General features: G+C 45.3%; 1 protein-coding gene across 1 annotated transcript; it reads left to right on the forward strand.

Moving 5' to 3' along the window:
- Positions 1 to 299: 299 nt before the first annotated feature.
- Positions 300 to 22658, forward strand: MOGAT1 (monoacylglycerol O-acyltransferase 1; the record flags this gene model as incomplete). The annotated part of the gene is made up of 6 exons (XM_080932912.1): positions 300 to 393; positions 8419 to 8597; positions 9323 to 9527; positions 13379 to 13553; positions 14581 to 14780; positions 22504 to 22658. The coding sequence occupies 6 exons, from the start codon at positions 300 to 302 to the stop codon at positions 22656 to 22658; spliced, it is 1008 nt and encodes a 335-aa protein (XP_080789038.1).
- Positions 22659 to 24384: the final 1726 nt, after the last annotated feature.

A 24384-nucleotide genomic window follows, 5' to 3' on the forward strand; every position in this document is an offset into this window, starting at 1 on the left:
AAGAGTTAGGTTTAAGAGCGGATGCTGGAGCTGAGCTCAAGGCAGTGGATCAGATGAACAATGGTCAAACGCGGTTGGAGACTCGGGCCTTGGCGATTGGGCAGGAGGCCGACTGACCTCTTCCAAGCGTACCCAGAGTCCTGCCCCGGGCTGCGCACAGTGATCCCCAGCACCCCGCCTCAGTCCCGTGCCCCCTCCCTCACCTCCCGCCCTAAGGCGAGTCAGTTCCTTCCCCGCCCGCTGGAGTCGCCCGGTGCGGGTACCACAGACCCTGAGAAAGGAGTCCTCCGGGTGGAACCATGAAGATCGAGTTCGCGCCGCTCAACATCCCGCTGGCACGGCGCCTGCAGACCGCTGCGGTGCTGCAGTGGGTCCTGTCCTTCCTCGTCCTCGGTAAGGGCCCCTCCGTGCCGCACTCTCGCCCACCAGACACAGTCCCCACCCTACCCCTCTCACAACACCTCTGCTTCCCAGGTCTGCCCGACCAGAGGCTGCTCACCTACTTGGGACTCCCTCCCTGCTTTCTCTCCCGCACACACCTCCCCTTCTCTCTCTCTCTCTCTCTCTCTCTCTCTCTCTCTCTCTCTCTCTCTCTCTCTCTCTCTCTCTCTCTCTCTCTCTCTCTCTCTCTCTCTCTCTCTCTCTCTCTTACTCTCTCCCCCCTCCCCCCCTCTCTGTGTGTGTTATTCTGTTTCGTTTTTTTAAGGCAGGGTTTCTCTGTGTAGCCCTGGCTATCCCAGAACTTGCTCTGTAGACCTCTATAGACCAGGCTGGCCTCAAACTCTATCTGCCTTTGCCTCTCAAGTGTCGGGATTAAAGCCTGTATGACTGGCCCGAACTATTTTGTTTCTAAAGTGAGATGTGCCTTACTTACAATAGGAGATATGGGTTTTAAATATACATTTGGGTAAATTGGGGCAACTATGGTCTCCCAAATGTAGCCATGACCCCTTCTAGAAAGTGGGTGCTGTGCAAAGTTGCATTTTTGCCCCTCAAAGGCTGCAATTTATTTTTGAATCCCTGGGCTCATAATGGGTAAGTAATGCCTCTAGGTATTAAAACTTTGCCACCTTGACATCAGGACAAAGAGCTACTGTTAGTTTCTGTGTATAGCGTTAACTTTTCTGGTTGCATATGCTCCCGGGCTTTTCTGCCTAGACCCAGCTGCGTGTTTGGGTTGGATTCGAGTGCCTTCTGTTTGGAAATAACCCACCCAGAGATGCATTCTGGACTGTTCCCAGGCTAAGCCCACACAGTGACAGTAGCACTTGGAGGAAGCTTGTCCTCAGTGTGTCAAGCTCTTGGAGAAAGGTGTGTGACACACACAAAGTTTGCTCACCGGTGGGGCTAAGTGATAGTATTCATTGCGTTAGACAGTTTTGCACGTTGGAAGCAGTTTTATGAGTCCAGTGCACCCACAGATGGAGCTCTGTAGACCAGGCTGGCCTCAAACTCAGAGATCTGCCTGCCTCTGCCTCCCAAGCGCTGGGATTAAAGGTGTGTGCCACCACTATCATTGAAGGAGCTTCTTAAACACTCTGATGCCCAGGCTCTTTCAGAAGACTAGCTTGTGTCAAGTAGACACAAAAGCAGTCAGCAAAATGTTCATGCGTATGTGTATGTGTGTCCGAGTCTATATTGTACAAATATGGAGATCAGAGGTTAACTCTGTGGAGCCCAGGATCTCCTTTTACTTTTTCTTGGATTCTAAGGATCAAACCTGCATCTTTAGGCCTGTGTAACAAGCATCTTCACACACTCAGCCATCTCACCAGCCCCAACATGCTTTCATTCATTCTTGGGGATGAGTCTGGAAAGGCAAGGTCACAAGGAATATGCAGGTTTAGCTTTTTAGAAGGCAGTTTTACCATTTTACATTCCCCTGAGCAGTGTGAAAATGTTCTGCCAGCTCAGCGGCCAGTCCATTAGTTGACGAAGTCAAGCTTCTTTGATCTGTAGGTACAATAACTGTATAGTGAGTGGCGTTTACCTGTGGCTCCGGTTGGGATGGTGTGTTCCCAATCTTCACTTGCTCATCTGCTACTTGTGCAAGTTTTATTATCTGTTCATTTTTGATTGGTGTGTGTGTGTGTGTGTGTGTGTGAGAGAGAGAGAGAGAGAGAGAGAGAGAGAGAGAGAGAGTCAGAGAGAGATGAGTAAATTTGAGTGTATGCTTGTTTGTGTTTTCGGTGCAGACCCACACATGCCACAGCACAAAATAGAGACCAAAAGACAACCCTTACCTTTCAGTCTCTGGATATCTGTCTTTACTTTTTTTTTTTTTTTTTAAAAAGAATTATTTATTTTATAAATTTTTTTAAGGATTTACTTATTTATTTTATGTACATGGGTACAATATCACTGTCTTCAGACACACCAGAAGAGGGCATCAGATCCCCATTATAGATGTTTGTGAGTCACCATATGGTTGCTGGGATTTGAACTCAGGACCTCTGGAAAAGCAGTCAGTATTTTTAACCACTGAGCCATCTCTCCAGCCCTGTCTTTACCTTTTGAGAGAGAGTCTCTTTGCTGCTCTGAGTCAGTCTAGCTGGCCTGAGAGCTTTGGGGAGATTCTGTCCATCTCTGCCTACCATTTTGCTGTGGTGGGCTAGGATTGTGGGTAATTGAGATATTTCATCAGCCCTACCCCATCAGTCTTTTAAAGATGGAATCTGAATGAAATGGGCACTGTGGGAAAAAACAAAGCTTGTCACTCTGTGGGTGAAAAGGGAAAAGTTTATTCCAAACTGCCAGGGAGTGAGCAGAGAAGCAATGGTAGATGGGTTGGGGGTAGGGAACATGGGATGTGGAATTCCAGGGGTTTAAGGGAACCTGGGAGAAGGGGGTCTGGGAGCTGGAGTGGGGGGCTTTGAAGAATATAACAGGTACTTGTGAGTGGGATTGAGGTGCCTAGAAGCTAGCCTAGACCATAATGTGCAGAGCTCTCTTTTGCCAGAGATAAGGAGAATGATGCCTTTTCTCGAGTAGAGGTTATTTTCTCAAGTCTCCAAGGGAATGCTTGCTTTCATCTAAATGCCAAACTTTTGGAACAGGGGGTTTCTTGGGAAACTTTGATTTCATATCTAACAAATCTTTTCATAATCCATTGTTGAGTGGGGTTATTTTGTTTGTTTGTTTGTTTGTTTGTTTGTTTTTCTTTTTGAAGCATGATCTTATTCTAGCTCAGGCTTACCTGAAGTTTGCTCTGTAGCCCAGGCTAGCCTTGAACTCATAACAACCTTCCAACCCCAGCATCCTGAGTGCTGGAATTGCAAGTGTGAGTCACCACATGCAGCTCAGCGTTTCTCTTTTATCTCAAACCTGTTTGAAATAGGTCCTTGCCATTTCCATTTGGTTTTGAATCATGTTTACAATTTTTTTTCCGTAAAAACAAAAATCCTGCTGGTATTTGATTAGGATGCCTCTTGGTTGCGAATGGAATTCCTTAATGGGTTATCTTGGGAAGCACAAAAGCTCAGCACTTGGATTCTTCCACTATGTTGGTTAACTTAAGCTTGCACATTTCAGAGTACACTAAGAATCACCAGGAGATGGTGTGTGTGCCTACAATCCCAGCCCTTAGGAGGTGAGATAGGAAGGTTTTAAATTCCCAGCCAGCCTGAGTTACACATCAAAGTCTGGGTCACCTGGCTTATGAGTCTCTGTCTCATTAAAAAAAACAAAGAAAGAAAGAAACAGAGGTGGGGGTGGGGTGGGTAGAAGGACTGGTAGGAGGGGGGGAGGAGAACGAGAGAAGGAGGAGGATGGGAGGACCACTGCCTGGAGATTTTTGTCAGACTGCAGATCTCTAGAGGTTTGAACTTGTGAATCTCGGAAAACTATTTCAGAAATAACAGTTATAGAAAATTACCCCCCCAATTTCCATATTTCATCTTCTAAAATTCCCTAAAGTTTAGCATTTTTGCTATATTTTCTCTTCCTGACTCCCTCTGTTTACCTCTCCTCTCTCCTTCTCCTTTCCGTTTCTCCTCCTTTCCCTAGTCCTTCCTCTCCACACATGTTATCATATTTTCTGAACCCTTTTAAAGACTAACTTGGAGGAGTGACTACCCGTTCCTCTGAAGACTGACATATATTACTGATTTTATATGTATAGGAAATCAAGTGCAATCTCTTACATAGTGGAACAGTTTATGTCCCAAAGGAAAGAAGGCATGGTTTATTCTGAGCTAATACACATGACGAGGGAGAACTGGAGAGCGCAGGTGCAGATTCCACCGTGCTTCTCAGTGGGAGGAGCTAAATGGACTAAATGTCACAAGACCAAAGCAAGTCATACAAAGCAGCGATGTCAGGCAGGTGATAGACAGACAGACCGACAGAGTCTTCTATGAGGTGTCAGATGTTATCTTCCAGGACCTCAGCTTTGTGACTAATAGAAGTTAGAGGTCCTGCAAGCTTAGTAATACTTTTCCAGAGTTTACCTAGTAGTGAGGAAGATGTTAGATCAGATACAGAGGGTGGTGCTAATGGCCCGCAAAAGGGACAAAGGAAACCCGAAGGTAGCTTTGTCTGTGGGTGAGCAATGCTCCCTCTGTCCACAACTCCTGTGCTCTGGTCACTAATAGTCTGTAGTTGCAGCTGTCACATACAAACACATGAACCTGGAAAACCACGTGGATTCAGTGACATGACTCTGCGTCCTGCCAACCGCATACCTGATTCTCACCTGGGCAGCTGGAGCACAGATCTGTACACATTTATTTAGTTGTGCCTGTGTCTGCTTGGTTCTGGGATTTTGGGGGAGAGGGGCACGCTTTAACATGTACATGATTTGTATGAGGCTCTTAGGCATCTCTGGATACTGACACACCTTCTTTCTTAGGGACACGCTCCGAGGCTTCGGGCATGAAGCTGTAAAATGGTATTTCTGCTGGTGCTTACATTTGCAAATCATCCTGAAGCGCACACAACAGGGGACAAGGTTTTAACCAGATTCTGGTTTTGATTCATGTGATGTCTATAGGCAAAGAACTAGGTCAAACAATGCACTCGTTTCTTAAAGAAGCCCTCCCCCCCCCCCATGTGGTACGTTAAAAGTGGAGTGAACATACATGAAGAACAAACTGCAGGGTTTGTCTTCCAGCACCATCTTCAACTCTGGGGGAGTTTTCTTACAGTATGAGTTATGAGAACATCACACTATGTTCCTTTGTTCAACAGATGGCATTGATTAGTGGTTTGAATTTCTGTGCCTTGAGGGATATAAATGAACAAAAGTGCTCATCGATTTTTTGCTTGTCTGTGAATTCTATTATCTTTATTCCATGTTAAGTCATTGAAATATATATATATATATATATATACATATTTATACACATATATGTATATGTATATAGGTTTTTTTAAGTTGTTTTTTTTTAAGTTTTGTATAATTTTAAAAATGAGATCTCATACAGCAAAAGTTGGCTTTGGACTCCCTCCCCTGTTGGCTCCTCATACTGGATTCCAGGCGTGTGCTACCTGGAGCAGGCAGAAACAGTTTTATGGGAGAAATGAAGACATCTTGGATGGGGTGAGAAAGGAAAAGACATATATAACTTAAATATCTAGCTATTTCTTAATATTGATTGTGGTGGTTTGAATATGCTTGGCCCAGGGAATGGCACTACTAGAAGGTGTGGTCTGGTTGGAGTAGATGTGGTCTTGTAGCAGTAAGTGGGAGGGTCAGCTTGGAGGTCCTATGCTCAAGATCCAACCCGTGAAGAAGAGAGAGCTTTCTCCTAGCTACCTGCAGAAGAGAGTCCCCTCCTAGCTGCCTGTGAGAGACAGTCTTCGCTTGGCTGTCTTCAGTACAAGAGGTAGAACTCTCAGTTCCTCCAGCACCATGCCTGCTTGAACTCTGTTATGCTTCCCACCAAGATAATAATAGACTGAACCTGTAAGCCAGCCCCAATCAAATGTTGTTCTTACAAGACTTGCCTTGGTCATAGTGCCTGTCCACAGCAGTAAAACCCTAAGACTGTAACTTTAATATTTTCAAATCCTATTTTTAATGATGGTTCTTAAACACTTTAACCTCCCTTGTAGCCCACCACCACCAGAGGTAGTGGAAAAGAAATGATACAGGGGTGACTAGGTAGACCTGTTTAGAAAGGTTCTTTGGAGCAACTCCTGCCTGTGTTTGGAAATCGGAAGTTCAGTTCACAGGTTAGCAGGCATCTCAATCCACTCCCAAATACCCAATGGAAACATCAGCAGTCCAGTTCGCTAGAGTCAGGTTAGTAGTATCAGTGACACTACCTAACAGAGACAGGCAGGCCTTAGCCTTGGCACCAGTTAGCAGGAGGGACCAGGGCCAACAGGAGCTTTGGGGAAAGTTCTCGGCTGTGCCCCTCAGTGAAGTGCAGATCAGCAAAGATCAGCGAAGATGCAGAATCAGCAAGCATTGCTGGGCTAGCTCCATAAGCAAGCCCAGTCTAGCTTCTGTGACTGTTGGTGGCATCCCTTTTATATGCCCTCCAAACATCACGTGTCCTCCATGGGTCTTGCCCTCAGCAAGTGTTTTGTCTCAGCTGACACCATTCTGCCAATCAGCCTGAGTCCGAGGAAGCAGCAAGAAGCTGCAATGTAAGGCGGACCAACGTGTGTTGTCAGCAAAGAACCCTTCATCACGTGTCCTTTCGTGTGCTTGCTCATCAAAACATCCTTTCACTTCTGTCTGCTTCTGCCAAATGTTCCTTCTTGAGTCTGCCTTAGCCTTTCACCTGTGTCCACTTCAGGAAATCACTCCTTCACGTGTTTGCCCCAGAAACACAACTGACTTTCCAAAGAACCCTTAAGACCGCTTCATAAGACACTAATTATTGGGGCTGGAGAGATGGCTCAGTGGTTAAGAGCACCAACCGCTCTTCCGAAGGTCCTGAGTTTAATTCCCAGCAACCACATGGTGGCTCACAACCATCTGTAATGGGATCTGGTGTGTCTGAAGACAGCACAGTGTACTTGTATACATTAAATAAATAAATAAATCCTTTAAAAAGACATTAATTATTAATGCAAATGAGTCAAGTTTTGACTGTTTTCCTCTTGCAGTTTGTGTGTGGAAATTTACTGAAGCCTTTAAGGTGTGACTATTCTTCAGCTAATGGTTCTCAGAGGTTAATTTGGACCTTCTTTTCTTCCCTTGATAACACCATTTAGTTTCTTTAAAAAAAATAGTTTTTTGAGAGTTGGGACTATAAATCAGAGTTATAGGGCTTGTTTAGCATACATGAGGCCCTAGACTCAATTCCCAGCAACACACACACACAGACACACCACCACCACTAACAACAACCACCATCACTACCACCACAAACACCAACAACAAATAATTTTACAAACGAAAGAAAATCCATTCTAATTATGAGAAAAGTAGAAAAACGTGTAAATTTTCTTAGACCTGGGGAGGTAGCTCACTGGTAACATGCTTGCCCAGTGTGAGCTAGGCTCTGGGTTCAAAACTGTGGAAGAGAGCAGGAAAATTCCAAACACCATCATGATTTTTGCATATTTTGTTTCCTTCTAGGTTGTCTTTAAAAATATAATGCATCTAGTCAAACTACATAAAATGGATGTTTTAAAGAAAACTCTTGAGCACTTAGTGGTAGCTCACTAATAACTAATTATAATTGTTTCTTATAAGCCCCGTGTTTCTTTACAAGAATCCACTATGTTTAAGGTATACTTTGGTTTTTGAGACTGGATCTTACTCTAGCTGGCATGATACATAGGCCATACTGACCTCAAACTCACGGAGCTCTGCTTGCCTCTGCCTCTGCTTCCTGAGTGTTGGAATTAAAGGTGTGTACTACCATAGTTGACCTGAAAAATACATTTTTAAAATGTGGTGATTTGAATGAGAATGTCCACAGAGGCTCATTTGTTTAAATGATCCTTGGTTGATCCTTGGTTGATCCTTGGTTGATCCTTGGTTGATCCTTGGTTGATGAGGCTGTTTGGAAAGGACTAGGCGATGACATGCCCTTGTTGGAGGAGGTACATCACTGTTAGCAGGTTCTGAGGCTCTAAAAGTCAAGTCCTGGGAACAGTGCGTCTTCTCTGCCTTCTGATTGTAGGTGTGGGCTCTCAGCTGTCCCTGCCTTCATGCCTTTGCTCCCCAATCATGGTTCTCACTCTCTGAAATGATAAGCTCCAAATTAAACAATTTCCCTTATAAGTTGTCTTGGTCATGATGTTTTGTCACAAAGATGAAAAGGTAACGTATACAATGCTATTTCTGTTTCTGACAGTAGAGTTCTTGAAGATGGAAGCTGTGTTGAGCATACACCCTCTTCATGGATACACGAACAATGACCGTACCGTCAATGTACTTTCCAGAGCCAGGGGTTGTGAAGTACAGGGGGCAGATATTGATGGGCTGATGCCACCTGGCTCTTCCCTTTCTTACAGCACAGGTGTGCATTGTGGTCATGGTGATGCTGGTCATGTACAACTATTGGTTCCTTTACATCCCGTATCTGGCCTGGTATATCTATGACCTGCGAACCCCAGAGGAAGGAGGCAGGAGATCTAACTGGATCCAAAGCTGGACTGTGTGGAAGTATTTTAGGGAGTATTTTCCAATGCATGTAAGTAGAACGGTCTTCTAAAGGATTGAGTTGGGAGGACAGTAGCAGTGTGTTTCCACCAGTCTATCCCCACCCCCTTCCTTTCCAGATAGAATGAGCCGTAGTCCATTTTTCCCCTCTTACAATGATACCAGAGCTTCAGATCTACAGAGAGACAAATTGTTTTTCACGGTTCTAAAATTTGGGGCAGAGATAGGCATTCAGTTAAAAAAAAAAAGTTCTAATAGTCAACCAGTATCATCTTGTCCCATGACCTCATGGCAGCTACAGAAGGCAAGAGAAGAGGAAGAGGAAGACTAAGTTGTCCTTTTAGAAAGACCACCCACCCCAGCAGTAAGGGTGTTAGGCTCTCCTCACTCCACCATCATGATCTAACCCCCTCTCATGAGGTCCCACATCACATCGTTACACTGTTGCTATGGAGTTTATGTCTCCATGTGATTTTGTGGGTGACTGATGGTCATATTCAAATCATTACAGAGAAAGCTTGCAGTTTGGTCCAAGTTAATAAATGGATCTTAAGCCAATTTGACTAAGTCTGAAAGACTGTGTGTGGAGAGACCTGGGCTCAGTGAATTGTTTAAGAATGTCAGAACATCTCTAACTCAGGGACATAGGATGAATCATGTTCCTCATTTCCCACTGAAGTTCAGAGAAGGGGCCCCTTCCGCGTCTCACTGATCCAAGACATATTGTCTCTTTCTCTCCATGGGAACACGCTGTAGCTCGTCAAAACCCAGGATCTGGATCCAGGTCACAATTATTTATTTGGGTTTCACCCTCATGGAATACTTGTGCCTGGAGTCTTCGGAAATTTATGCTCAAGTCAGTCAGACTTCAAGAAGCTATTTCCCGGCTTTACGTTGTATCTCCACATAGCCAAGCTCTGGTTCTGGTGCCCGTTGTTCCGAGAATATCTGATGGGTAACGGTAAGTGACAAAGACACTCTTCTTACAGGGTTCGGTATTGTAGCCACACTGTCCTTACAGTGCTCTGGGGTGGCAGGCAGCAGCACTTCCCGCACCTACTTGATTTTACAATTCTAATGCTCTGTGGATTTTCCTCATCCACATTCCTGGACTCATAGTCCATAGAATATTTGGGGCCTCGGCCTTCTGTTCCCCTGCTCATCCTAAGTATTTAGTATTGTGATAGCAGCATAGGAAAGTTTTCAATAAACACCAGTCTACTGGGGGTGGGGGGGGTTGGTGAATTCATTGAGTATATTCAAATGTGGAAAACAGTCACGGATCAGATAAATGATGAACTGCACTCTGCAGAGGAACGTCGCACACTTTTCTCAATGCCGGACCTCTGAATGTCCTCTGTTGTGTCTCACAGTAGCAACAGCGACATAAAGTGCTCCATGTGCTTGCTGGCTCTGTCATCCTAGGTTGTGTGTAACTCCTGGGCTTGTGGATGTTGTCAGTGGTACAGTGCTTGTCTAGCGTGAACAGGCTAACCCCAAGATCTACAAGGAAATAAAAGAAAGGGGGGAATGGAAGGGAGAAATAAAAGTAACCCCCTCATCAGCTGGTCTATGAAGCGAGTTCCAGGACAGCCAGGGCTACACAGAACTTCACTCTACAAGTCAGGCTGGCCTCTGACCCTGAATCCCTGATGGTATTGCTTCCACCTCTCAAGTTTAGAAATTATAAGTGCATGCCACTGTGTCTGTGAAGCAGTGCAAAGCCCCTGAATTAACCAATTCTGAGCACAGACTCATCCTGAAGGACTTTAGAGCTGTGCGCATGACAGTAGCCTTCATTTCAACTCAGCAGACTCTACTTGGTTTTCCTACTTGAGGAGCTTTTTGACCACGCACCTCAGTAGCTTACGAAGTATTTTGTAATTGTCAAAATTATGTGCGGTGGTTATAATTACCTTTACAGCTCCTGAGTATAAAGAAAAATGAGTAGCCTTTTTTTAAAAAAATTACAATTTCAGTATCGATTAGTGACAGAGTTAAGGACAGATTTTTCTATTGCCTTCCAGATTGTCATGGCTTCCTATAGAGTCACTTCTGTTGTTATGTATCTGGAAAGTGTTACAACGCAAAGCTGGCTAGCTAGGGTCTGCGCCAGTTTGTAGCCTCAAACGCCGAACTCTGCAGGGCACACTAGAGGGCGCGCTAACCCCTCAAACTACTGACTGATCTACCATCTGGCCTCAAGAGGGCGCACCAACACCCCAAACTACCGAAGAAAACAATTCCCTTCTCGTCCTGTAGGCATTGGGTTAGAATTTTATAAAAGAAAGAAAGAAAGAAAGAAAGAAAGAAAGAAAGAAAGAAAGAAAGAAAGAAAGAAAGAAAGAAAGAAAGAAAGGAAGGAAGGAAGGAAGGAAGGAAGGAAGGAAGGAAGGAAGGAAGGAAGGAAGGAAGGAAGAAAGGAAAGAAGGAAGGAAGGAAGGAAGGAAGGAAAAAAGACTAAATAAATAAATATTTAATTTCCAAAAAAGTCACAGAAATAAATTTTAAACATACTCTTTACTGAATCAAAGTATGATCACTAGTCAATTAGAGTAGTTGAGAAAAGGTACAGCAAAGACAGCAAGATACCCTCCTCTCCATGGCTACATCAGTCAGTCACTCTCAGAGTTTTTAGTAATATAGAGATCACAGCCCTTCCTGCTTATAGAGTGGATAGGGAGATGCTGTGTGTCATTTTTGCCTTGTTTATTTACTGGCTCTTTTGAGATTGGGTTTCCCTGTAGCCCTGGCACTCGAACTCACAGTGATCCAGCTGCCTAGGTGTGTGCCACCACACTGGCCATTATTTATAATTAATATAATATAATATAACATAACATAACATAACATAACATAATATAATATAACATAATATAATATATCGCTGTAGCCTTCACGTCTTGAACGATAAATAAGAATGTCCGAATTTGAAGCCAGTGACAACTTAGGCTGTTACTGTCTTTTAAGTTTTCAGCAGCGTTTCCCAGTGCTGGTTTCTGAGGACAGTCTGTGGGGCAAGGCTTCCTCCTGTGACCTTCCTCACGCACAGAAAGTTTACTACAGCCCATTCCTCTTAGCACATTTTGAAGGGTCTGGAATCCCCCAGATGTCAGACAGAACAGTGGGTGCTTCAAGGCTTATGTTCTGTCTGTTCACTAATCGCTGGTGTTGGTGCCAGGGATCTAGTGGCAGCAGCCTCCTTGCTTCATGAAGAGGACCTTAGCTTGTCCTCTGTGGCTAAAGCCACAGGGAGGTTGAGAGGGGCTTTGAACAAAAGCTATCTGCTCTCTCACTTGTTTTGTGATCGTTTTTTTTTTTTTTAAAGATTTACTTTATGTATATGAGTACACTATGGTTGTCTTCAGACACACCAGAAGAGGGCACCAGACCCCATTACAGACGGTTGTGAGCCACCATGTGGTTGCTGGGATTTGAACCCAGGAGCTCTGGAAGAGCAGCCAGTGCTGACCACTGAGCCATCTCTCCAGCCCCCAAAAGATGGTTCTGATAGCAGCATAGAGGTAGGTTAGATGACTGAAGTCTGAAAGCCAGAACTCTAGGACAGGCCTGTGGCACTGATGTGCAGTGCACCCGCCCAGGGCTCTCGTGAGAGAGATCCGGATGCGAACGATGGCTGATACAGGAAGAAGACTTCAGGACTGGCTCGTCTTCAGCTGGGCAGCAGCTGGGTATCATCACTATTGTCAGTATCTGATATTATGAGCAGGTGTCCCATAAACGGTGCAATGAAATGAGCCAGCAGGCAACCGTTACCAGCTGAAGGGGATTCGCACAGCAGACTGATATTTCCAACTGGATGGCCCAGCGGGTGACTGAATTCTTTGCCTTGCTTTTTACTGTTGGAACGGGGCCTCCAAACTGGATTTGGAGATAAAGACCTCGGAGTGTCTTTGAGCCGTCAAAGCAGAGATTTTCACTGAGGCACTGATGGTGCGGCCTGGGAAGCTGAGGAATATTCCAGGAGATGGGTTTGATTCAACACACACATGTGGCAGTTGAGTTCGTGGCTAGAGGTGAGATCAGAAGATGGCAGAAGTCTGAAGGGACTTTCAGAAACAGCAGCTTATGGGAAGGGCTGGCAATAAAACCTATTAGGTCATGAGAAGTATGCCGGAGAGATCCTGAAGGGCTGTGTCAGGACCCAGGGGCTGTCTTTGACAGAGAAGCAATGCCCCTTTTTTCCCTCTCATGCAAGTCACTCAGAACTAAATGACATGTGGTGAACTCAGGGAAAGTTCAAAACCATCCACGAAAGATCCGACTCTCATCCATCAGCATGTGTCTTTTCTTAGGTGTGACCTCTGACCCCGGCATATTGGAGGCTTAGCTAGGATGGTTGCCATGAGTTCAGCGCAAGCTTAGGCTAGTGAGCTGAGGGATAGTAAGCCTACATGGTGTGACCATGTAGAGAAAGAGAGAAGAGAGAGCATAAGAGAAAGACAGAGACAGAGAGAGACAGAGACAGATTATCATTCAAAATCTATTTCTCTAATAGTAGGAGTCATAAAATCATCACTGTTGTTATAAAACATTATTTTTAAAAATTATTCTTCAGGGCTGGAAAGATGGCTTAGGGGTTAGGAGCACTGGCTGCTCTTCCAGAGGTCCGGAGATCAATTCCCAGCAACCACATGGTGGCTCACAACCATCTGTAATGGGATCTGATGCCCTCTTTTGGTGTGTCTGGAGACAGCTATGGTGTACTCATAGATACAAAATAAATAAGTATTTAAGCACATTATTCTTCAAAAGAAACGGCTACCTATACTTTGTGTTTGACTCACTAAGGGCCGGTTTCAGTTTCTAAGAAGAGTGTGTCTCATGTGCTGAGCAAGAAAGGAGGTGGGAATATTTCAGTCATTGTCCTCGGGGGTGCCAAGGAGGTACTGGAGTCCTACCCAGGAAAATATATCCTGTGCCTCCGCCAGCGCAAAGGATTTGTTAAGGTTGCCTTGACCCATGGGTAAGTAGCCTTTTCTTTTTTTTTTTTTTTTTTTTTTTGGAGACAGGGCCTTGATATATAGTCCAGGCTATCCTGGAACTCGATATGAAGCCCAGGCTGGTCTCAAACTTGTGATTCTCCTGCTAAGCCTGCCAAGTCCTAGGATTATAGGTGTGAACCAACCTGGCTGGCCTAGTTAAGTGGCTATTTGTTTAGGGTCAGTGTATTTTAAGTGGAGAAGACATTATGTGAGCACAAAGAACAGTAATAACTTCTCTAGTTCTTAAAGAACTTTCTCCAAGTCTATGGGGATGGAGCATAACCTTTCTACCAAGGCAGTTGGGTATCACAGCCTACAGCAATGTAAAGAAACACCGCAGGACACAACATTTTACATGCTCAGCAAAATGGATGCAAGCTAGTGGGGTAAAATTAGCTTACCCCAAACTTGCCGTCCTGTAGAATAAAATTCTGACCACGGCTAGCTTGCTGAAGGATTTCCTAAGGGTTTCAAGAACAGCTTAATGTGACCTGAAGTCCACGCAGCTTCAGTGTTTCAAAGTGGAATAGGAAACAGCGTAGGGAGGGTTGGCACGGTATCAGTCTTTTTTCCCCGTTGCTGAAAAATGCTCAATTAAAGCAGTTTGAGGGAGGAAGGGAACACTTCTGTCTTCGTGGGGAAGGCATTTAAGGAGCAGAAAGCCACTAGTCATGTGGTACCCCAGTCTAAAGGCAGAGAGCCTTAAATGAAGGGACCCAGCTCACTTTCTCTCCCCTCCCCTTTATTCAGTCCAGGACTCCAGCGCTTGAAGATGGCAGTGGGAGGGATTCAAGGCTGGACAATTAAACTGCAATTTTATGAGGACTGGGGTTTAGCTCCCAGCACCCACATAGCATGCCAGGCATCCGCAAACACACACAGCTCCTAGCCTCTGTGCCTGTTTGGTGTATGCACCGGCAGACACACGTGTGCCTACATTCTGCTACGCACAGCCAGACATTTTGCATCTATTTGTAAGTCTGTGACCTCCCCCTCTGTTCCTTGCAGCGCCCATTTGGTTCCAGTGTTTTCTTTTGGTGAAAATGAACTCTATAATCAAATCAACAACCCCAAAGGCTCCTGGCTTCGAACTATACAAGATACAGTGGAGAATCTAACGGGGATAGCCTTGCCATTGATTTATGCTAGAGGAGTTTTCCAGTACACCTTTGGCCTAATGCCCTACCGGAAACTGATCTACACTGTTGGTATGTACACCCAACACACAAAAGAACGTCATACCATGTTTGCTGTTATTGGCTAGGTGCTAATAATTCAAAAGAAGTTGTCCTGAGTCTGGACGTCCTGACATCCTAGACCAGCAGTTCTCAACCTTCCTAATGCTGGGACCCTTTAATACAGTTCCTCGTGCTGTGGTGACCCCCAACCATAAAATTATTTCCCGTTGCTACTGCATAACTACAGTTTTGATACTGTCATGAATTGGGATGTAAATGTCTGTGTTTTCTGATGGTCTTAGGCAACCCCTGTGAAAGGGTCTTTCAGTTCCCTGAGGGATCAAGACTCATAGGTTGAGAACCGCTGTCTTAGACCTTAACTAAACTTTAACCATAGCATGCAGGTCTAACGGACTCTCTCTATTTCCCTTCTGAGTGGTAGTTGATTACTTTGCAAATTTCCCCTGTTGGACTAGAACCCAAGTTTCTAGTGCTCCTCGGTGGACCTGTTTCTCTGCCCTCGCCTGTTGCACAGCGGTTGGCAAACAGCATCAGAGGCTGAATACTTGGCCATTTCTGTACACGTCTTTGCTGGGGACGGTGCCAGCATCACAAGGGCTGAGGTGGGGCCCAGAGCTGGACAGAGACAAGAGACTGCTGCTCTATGGCCTTGACACTCTTACTGTTCTGGGGGCCAGAAGCTGATGGCCTCTGGGAACTCGACTCTTTCTTGCTGTTCTCCTCTAATAAGCACTGGTTCCCTTCTTCCGCAACTCTCTCTTCCTATTTCGTGCGAATCAATGCTGGCTTCTTTTCTCTGGTGCTTAAGGACCTCTTGGTGGCCATCTTGGCCATCTCCGGAAAACTTACTCATTTGCCTTTAGCCTTTCCTAGATAGTTCCAGCCCTGTCTCCACAGCGGCACACCCTGGAGTCACTTCCCTACTAAAAGCTTTGTGTCACTAACTATGCTTACGCATGTTTTGCTACAGAAGGAGTTGATGTACAAAAGGCATGTGTCTGAGTGACTAGAGATGAAGAGGAGTGGAAAGGGAAGGGGGAGGCACCCAACCTGGGTGTGCCTATAGTTTCACCTGTGCAGGAGCTGGAGGCAGGAGGAACCCAGGGTCAAGGCTAGAAAACAAAAACTATGAGGCAGAAGTGAAATAATTTTTTTTCTGAGGCTTGGAAGAGACTGGGGTGTTGAAAACAAGAAAGTGCCGGAACATGCAGAATTAACCACAGCTTTGCCCTCTGTATGAAATGGAAATACTTTTTTTTTTTTTAACCACAATAGCCTAATAACTAAAATCTCATTTTTAAGATTTATTTATCTATTTTACTTATATGAGAACACAGTAGCTCTCTTCAGACACACCAGAAGAGGGTATCAGATCTCATTACAGATGGTTGTGAGCCACCATGTGGTTGCTGGGAGTTGAACTCAGGACCTCTGGGTGAGCAGTCAGTGCTCTCAACCACTGAGCCATCTCTCCAGCCTGCCTTATGTATATTTTTAGATCTGTTTCACTAGGATTTCCTTCCTTCTCTTCCTCCCTTCCTCCCAATTTTCTTTCATAACTGAGTCTCATGTAGCTCAGGCTAGCCTGGAACTATACTATGTAGCCAGGTGGTCTTGAGCTGCTAATGTTTCTGCTTCCACTGGAACCCGCTCCTGCTGGCCCTTCCACAGTGCCCATGTTCACGTAGCATTTTCTGCTATCACATAATGTGAGCTCTCCCGTTCAGAGGTAGTCACACGAGGCTGTTTTTAGCTGCCACATTTAGCATTTAGCTTAGATGGGATGAAGATCTGTGGGTTAGCCAATCCTGGGAACGCAGTCACATTCCAGAGTGCAACTGTAGTTTTGTGAGCTGGCTCTTTCTTTGGCATTGTATCAGTTCATCTCTTTTTGCTCCCTTGTGTGATGCTGTTGATTTGGGGGAGAAATAGAATGGAAATTATGAGTAAGCTTAGTTAGATGCAGTACATATGCTCACACACTGAAAATAAAGAGCATTCTGTTGAGTTAAGGGTTATGGTTATTACCCCATCGCATTAATCTCTTTTTCTTTAAAGTAGAGTCACTCGGCATCTGACAGTGCCTTTCCTGACAAAGTCAGAGTCCAAAGCAGTTGCTGAATGTGAGCTAGCTGTCAAGACATTATTATCATTTATACTGTGCCTTGTGCTTCTTTGGAAAACTCAGAAGAAGGGGACATTCCATTGGTTCAGCCCTCCACTTCCTTCCCATGGTTCTTAGTCTATAGCACCTCCGGCGCCCTGTTATTGTTGGAAAGTTTAAAATGAAGCTTAAGGCCCAGCTGTCATAATCTTAGGACAACAGAAGGAGAGTCAAGTCAAGGATTCCAAAGAGCCCAACTTGTGGGAACCAGACCAAGCATAGGCCTATGATCCCAATTACTAGGCGGCCGAGGCAGGAAGATCTCAAGTTCAAAGCTGACCTGGGCTGTGGAGTGAGTTCAAAGCCAGCCTGGACATAAGCTTACAGAGACTCTATTTAGCTTAGGGTAGAGGAGTCTCCCAACATGTGAAAGGCATATTCAGTTCCCAGAACTGCAAAAATGAAGGCTAAAAGAGATGGAGGGAACAGAGGAAGAAGGAAATGAGAAAAGGAGGGAGAGAGAGATTGGTTCTTGGGAGGTATGCCTGAACTGCTGTGGCTAATATGTCCCTAGCTGTGCACCGGTTGACCTTAAGAATCCTTATCATGCATCAGGCAGATGGGCTGAAGGGAGTGGTGAGGTTTAAGTTTTGACTCGGGTGACCAGAAGTGTTTCCTTTTCTCTCAGCCTTAGATTTCCCACTTCTAAGAGAGAAGTGTAACTGGCCCATCTTCTCTTGGGCTTCTCCAGGGATCACATGTCATGATGCCCGCAAAGCTGTGCTTCTCTGGGGCTGGGAAGGTATAGCAGATGCACGGACAGAAGCCTTCCTGAGCAGCTTGCTGAGAGTTCCGGGCGTACTGAGCTTTCTTTGAACAGGGGATTCCTGCCAAAGCGTTAGCCCGAATCAAATTGTGAGGAAAATAGACAAATGGCTCATTAAAAAATAATAATAATAAATCAGTTCCTGAAAGAATGAAGAGGAGGGGACACACAGCTGTGTGGGCTGGGGAAGTAAATGCAAATGTGGCTAATGAAGCCCTTGACAGAGTTTGAATGTGGGTGTGGTCGTGCGAGGCATAGAATTCTGTAGGTGTGTGTGATTGTGGCGATGCATAGAAGTCTGTGGTTGTGAACATGGTGATTTGTAGGACACTTTTCCCATTCTTAGAAAATAAAATAGGGGTGATTTCCATGACTGAGTTAGAGCCACCCATGATCTCACTTCAGATGGTTTTAAAGATAAATAGCACGCCTGGCATGGTGGTCCTTGTCCTCAGTCCCAGCATTTAGGAGGCAGAGGCAGCAAGACTGTTTCACTTTTAAGGCTAGCCAGGGCTACACACTAGATACTGTCTCAAACAAACAAAAGCCCTACTAAGGAACTGGGCAGGTAATTTAGTTGGTGGAATCTTGTCTATGAAGCAAAAGGCCAAGATCTGATCCCTGGCATAAAACAGACAGGGTAGATGAGTATTTTTAAATCCCACCAATAGGAAGTTAGCAGCAAGAGGATCCAAAACCCATGGCCGTTCTTTGCTATATAATGAGTTCAAGGCCTGCCCTGTCTATAGGAGACCTTGTCTCAAAAAAAATTTAAAAAGATAATAATTCCTATGTATGCTAATGCACGTCGGATGTATGTTTACACGTACAAAACACACAGGCATGGTTGAATGTAGCTGAGGGGATGCAAGGACTTTTGGAATTCTTTCTAAAAAGAATAAGGAAATGTGTTTTATTTTAATGGAACTAATTCCAGCCCACATAAGGACCAAGCAGTCCACTGTGTCTTAAATGGTCACACACTAGAGGAGGAAACCCGGCTAAGAGATTTCTGAAATAGAAGGAAAAGAACGGGATGCAATTTAAATTTTATTTGTAAAACAGGAGATATTAAAGGAAAGAATAATGTCACAAGGTCTCACAGAAGTGGGTAGGAGACTCATGGATATGCCAGATTCACCAAAGATAGGCAGTTGTAGGAAAGTAGCTAAAATGTATGCAGAGACTAAAGACAAGAAAGTGTTATTGTAACAGAGTTTGCTAGGATTCCTCTTGACTGAAAACAGTGTTTCTTTCTTCCTGGTACAGGGGAGTGTCATTTACATAGGAGTTTTAGTTCCTTCTCTCAGGAGGAAAAGGGAAAACCATAATGCCCCTCTCACATTGGAAAAGTACCCTCTGCAATGTTTTAAGTGTTGTTAGCTCAAAATAATCCATGAGCCAAAGTGGCAAACAACACGTACCTACAACACTTTAGTGCCCTGTACCACATGCTAACCACTGATTGAAGATTCACAAGTGAGTGTCTATGTACTGCCATGCACCCGAGTACACATATGCATGCATGCACACATAGGCCACCCTTTGGACTTCAGTCAGAGACTGGATCTGGGCTCAGGGATCTTCTAGCTCCCAAGTTCGTCCACAGCTGTGCCTGGCCACATATGCCACATGTTTTCTCCAGTGGTACACCTTAAGGAGGGAGCTTCTTCATGAGACTAGGAGAGCTCTGCTTGGTGTGCTGGTACAAGTTTGCAATCCCAGTGCTTGAGAGAAGCTGAGGCTGTCTAAGAACAGCCTGGGCTACTTAGGGAGTTCAAGGCCAGCTTGACTACACAGAGAATCTGTGTGTAAAAGAAAAATGAAAGCAATCAGTGAGAGTTATAAAGTCTATGGAATCTTTCTCCCTATAGACAAGCAGAAGATGTTTTTATTTTGAATGATCAATGTCTTAGTCAGGGTTTTACTGCTGTGAGCAGACACCATGACCAAGGCAACTCTTATAAGGAGCAACATTTAATTGGGGCTGGTTTACAGGTTCGGAGGTTCAGTCCATTATCATTAAGGTAAGAGCCTGGCAGTATCCAGGCAGGCATGGTGCAGGAGGAGCTGAGAGTTCTATATCTTCACCTGAAGGCTGCTAAAGGAATACTGACTTCCAGGCAGCTAGGATGAGGGTTTTATAGTCCACGCCCATAGAGACACACCTACTCCAACAAGGCCACACCTACTCCAACAAGGCCACACCTCCTAATAGTGCCACTCCCTGGGCCAACCATACACAAACCACCACAACAGATTTTTTTTTTACTTCCCCGAGGGGAAACTCAGCTAGCCTAGGTACCTGCTGCACAGCAGTTGCATGGACTCAAAGCAAGATTGGGATCCTTGGAGTCACTGTGGCACATCGCTGATTTCCCCATTCTCTGTCCCAGATAAACTTGTCACAGCACGTGGAGAGGAGCAGGGCTGCTGTGCAAGGCCACACTGGAGTAGCTGCACAAGATTAACAGCTGCAGCGCTGAGGCCCAGCAGCCTCCACGTGAGGCGGGTTGTAGGCCCCCACCAGAGGTAGAGGAAAGGAAGGCTAAAAGGGCCAAAGAAAGAAAAACCTTGTGCTTCACAGGGTCTTACTCTGTAGCTCAGGCTGGCTTGACTCTCCAGCCTTTCCCATCCAGCTTGTTCTGGATTTAATAGCATCTGATAAGTGCCCGTAAGCACTAATGCTTTTAATAAGGGCTCAGTTCAGTTTCAAGAAGCAGGAGTCAAACTTAACCCACACAGGAGCACTGTTCCCATTGGTCCCACTGTTCCCGGGTGGGTGGGTTTACCTCACAGCTGCTAGGTGGGCTTCCTTGGGTGTTGTAGTCTAAGTATAGTCTCGATGATCAAACTTTTCCTTTATTGCCTCTAGTTTATCCCTAAAGAGCACCGAGATTTTTCTTACCTTCTAATCCAGTTAGGGGACAGCTTAGGGGCAGGAGGGAAGGATGCTAGGCTCAAATATTAAGTTCCTATGATCTGGGACTTTTAGCATCTCAGAGAAAGGCAGCAGGATTATGGTCATCTTACCAGGAGAAGGTCTTATGATTAGTTCAGTAGAAAGGGGTATATTTGAGCTCCTGGAAGAATGCAGTGAAATGTAGCAAAACTTAATAGGAAGGAATTAGGACTTAATTGGCCATGGTGTCATTCCTGGAGACACCCTAACTGAGAGGTCACAATTCCTCTCTCTCCCTCTCATCTTAGCAATTCCTCTCCAGCAACCCCTGCTGCCCCATCCCGCTGACCACTCTCCCGGGAAACTGCAGGCCAGAGAGAAAGCTAAGATAGGTCCAAGCTGCTCATATGTAGTCAAGGCTAGCCCGGAACTCCCAGCCCACCTGCCTCCACCTCCTGAGTGCTGAAGGTGTACACCAGCAATGGCTTATTTCCTCCAGTTCCCTCTGCTGTGTGTCCAAGGACCGACTGGTGTCTATCGCGAATAAAACTGACTTCCAAAAGACCCCCCCATCTGGTGAAACCCTCAGCAATTAGGGAGTGTGTCAGTCCCTTCTCTGTGCCCCCAACTCCCACGTTCATGTTCTGTATCATTGGCTGCCTCTCTATTCTTTCACGGTTGCTTACTTTTTTTCTTCCGTTTCTGGCACGGGATCACCCTGCACGTAGGTTGGAGAAAGACAAGGCGCCCACCTCCACCTCATTCCTCTTTACATGCACTATTTTCCCCTTACAGCAGCGCTCACCGGCCTCATGCCCGAGCTAATCATTTCAGAAGGAATAGTTTGCCTCAAGGTTTGAAGTTAACATCCTAGCCTTGGGAGCAGTAGCAGCATCAGGCCAGCAGGGGGTGCAGTGTGTTCAGGCCACCAAGACCTGTATTTCTGAACTCCAAAATTCCGAGAGATTATTATATAAACATCTTTTAAAATATGTACAGAAGCTGCTAGATTTATTTACAACCAATTGGCATTTTTGTGATTGTACAGGTGAAACGGATGCTTTTCTTCCTTTGTGAAACATTTATGTGGTATAGATAAAATAAATATATATATATTTTTTAATATTTATGCACCGTTCCCCATCCCAAGAGGAAAATGTTGATCTTTCCAGATTTTTCCCTGTACACTGAAAATATTGGTGCACCTAGAAATATATTTTTGTCATAGATAGGGTCACACCCCATTTTGCAACTTTTCTTGGACATTTAAGACATCGTGTGTGCCACGTTGTTATTTCTTTGAGAAAAGGTGGCTGCCTGAGATTCCAGTGAGTAACCTGAAATATCGCTCAGCTTATGTAACTGTTTTCCTGATGAGCTGCGGTTGCTTTCAGTTTTGTGATTATAGGACTTACTCGCACAGAGGCTTCGCTGTAAAGATAAGTGACATTTTCAAATTGTTTCGAAAGATATTAAAAAAGAGAGAGAGAGTCATAATAGAGGAATGTCACGTGACCCGAGCATTTCTCAGCCGGTCACAATAAGAACCCTGTGGTCTCGCTGTCAGCTGTGCCCAGGGGGGGAATGAGGGCGATGTGGCAGCAACGCCCACTCTGCGCACAGCTGCGGTCGGTCGGTCCGCACAGCAGCGCGTTTGACTCAGAAGTCAAGCCGCAGAATGACAGCTCAGTGTCTGCTGAGAAGGGAAACTCTTTATTTGTTGTCAAGTGGGATGGTGTGACTGAGGCAGGCAGCCAGTGAGCTGAGGAGAACACTGGAGCCAGTGGGCTGGAGGGATGCGGATTGGCAGCCCGGCACTCAGCTAGCTGCCCACGGGAGACCCAGGCTGCGGTGGAGGGGTGGCTGTTCTCAGGGATGACGCGTGCTCTGTTTTCCACAGTTGGCCGCCCCATCCCTGTTCAGCAGACTCTGCACCCGACCTCAGAGCAGATTGAGGAGCTGCATCAGACCTACACGGAGGAGCTAAACAAACTATTCAACGAACATAAAGGGAAATACGGCATTCCGGAGCACGAAACTCTGGTTTTTAAATAACTGTCTTCCTCCCAGGCGTACTAAAGGAAGACAAGAAAGCATCGTTGAGAAAATAAATCTTTTAAATAATTTCTCCATGGTTTTGTTGTATTGCTTGTTTTGTGTGTTTGTTTTGACTATAGAATTGAGTTACAACTGGAAGGTATTAGTGGTGGAGACCGCTGCTGATATTTTATACTGCGGTAAATAAAAATACAGAAAATGGAGGGCTGGGGTTATGGCTCAGTGGTAGAATGCTTGCCTAGCGTGGGTATGGAAGGCCCCAAAGTTGATACTTAACCCTGGAAAATAAAAATAGATGATTACAGCATGGGTTTGAAGATGACTAAGATTTAAGAATTTAGAGAGACTAGATCATTCTCCAGGTTCTTAAAAAGCTTAGAATTACTCATGTGTTCAGAGAAAAGGCAAAACACCAACTTGAAAGTGCCTCTAGACACTGAGCAATTCTGTAGCGTAGGGTGTTGTCTTCACTGAGCGGGGCAGCTGCTGTTCAGCACAGCTGGGCATTTAGAGACCGTGTAACTCGCCACACAGAAAGCTGAAGAGACAGGGCTCCACTTCAGAACATTTGCCACTGAATGATGTCAGTTTTAATACTCGTTAATCTAGGTCTTTTAGGTCACGTCAATGCATTTCCCTTTTAATCAGTGCAGAATTGTGCGAGTTTTGAAGCAGGATGAGTCTGCCGGGCACTTGGAACCCTGTATGGACAAGAGCCTGTGTCGTTTCGCTTTACAATCAGAAACGGATATATCTGCAACGGCAAGACACGCCTCTTCAGAAGATAGCATCGCTGTGTTTTAGGACGCACTGTAGGGTGCTGGAGATGTGGTACGAAATAGAAGCACTTGTAATTTTCTCCCCGAGAGTCTTTTCACTTAACACAGAGTCGGGGCTTTCTCTGCTTGCTGGTCTCTCCATGGCGCCTGGCACAGCCTGGGGCAATGCCAGGGCACTAAATAAAAAAAGTACTTGCCTAGTGTGTATAACAAATAACTTTGCTATAATGTGGGGGGCTTTTTCTAAAGCTATTCCATAGTATAATATATAGTTATACATAGTATAACCATAGTATTGTGGTTATAAATTCCTATTATAAGCCGGGTCACTGTTCTCTAGTTGGCCCACACCAATAATCCACAGTCCTACGCACTGCCATTAGCAAGTCAGGTGTTGGATGTTTACTCACTGAGCAGAAGACTGGATGCTGGCTTCTCTGCCTTCTGCACTGTAGGTGCTTGTGAGTAACCCCCACCCAACCACAGCTGTCGTCCTATGTCATCAGGCTGCAAATTTTGAAGTGTAAAGTCTGGAGAGAGCCTAGAATGTACTCAGTGTCATGCCAGAGCCGGGGAGATAGGCTTTCAGGTATGAGGACTTGAGCTGCAGCATCCAGAACACACAGGAAAGCCAGCCATGAGGCTGTGTCCCTGGAATCCCAGCCCTGGGGAGATGAAGGCAAGTGGACCACTGGAGCTCACTGGCAGAGCAAGTGAGAGAGCAAGACTCAGAAAAGATGGCAGACAGCACCTGTGGAAGGACAGCAGAGATTGTCCTCTGGCCACCATATGTGTGCCCCAGACATGCACATATCTGTACAGGCATGCATACTACATACACAAAAATCATGCAGCAAAACAGCAATAGTAGGAAAGTATTTCACACAGGACAGCATGATCCTTCCCAGGTCTTCGACATGGGCCATCCGAGGACCCATTGCCCC

Source organism: Micromys minutus, assembly GCF_963924665.1.
Source record: "Micromys minutus genome assembly, chromosome: 19".
NCBI classification, from domain to species: Eukaryota; Metazoa; Chordata; class Mammalia; order Rodentia; family Muridae; genus Micromys; species Micromys minutus.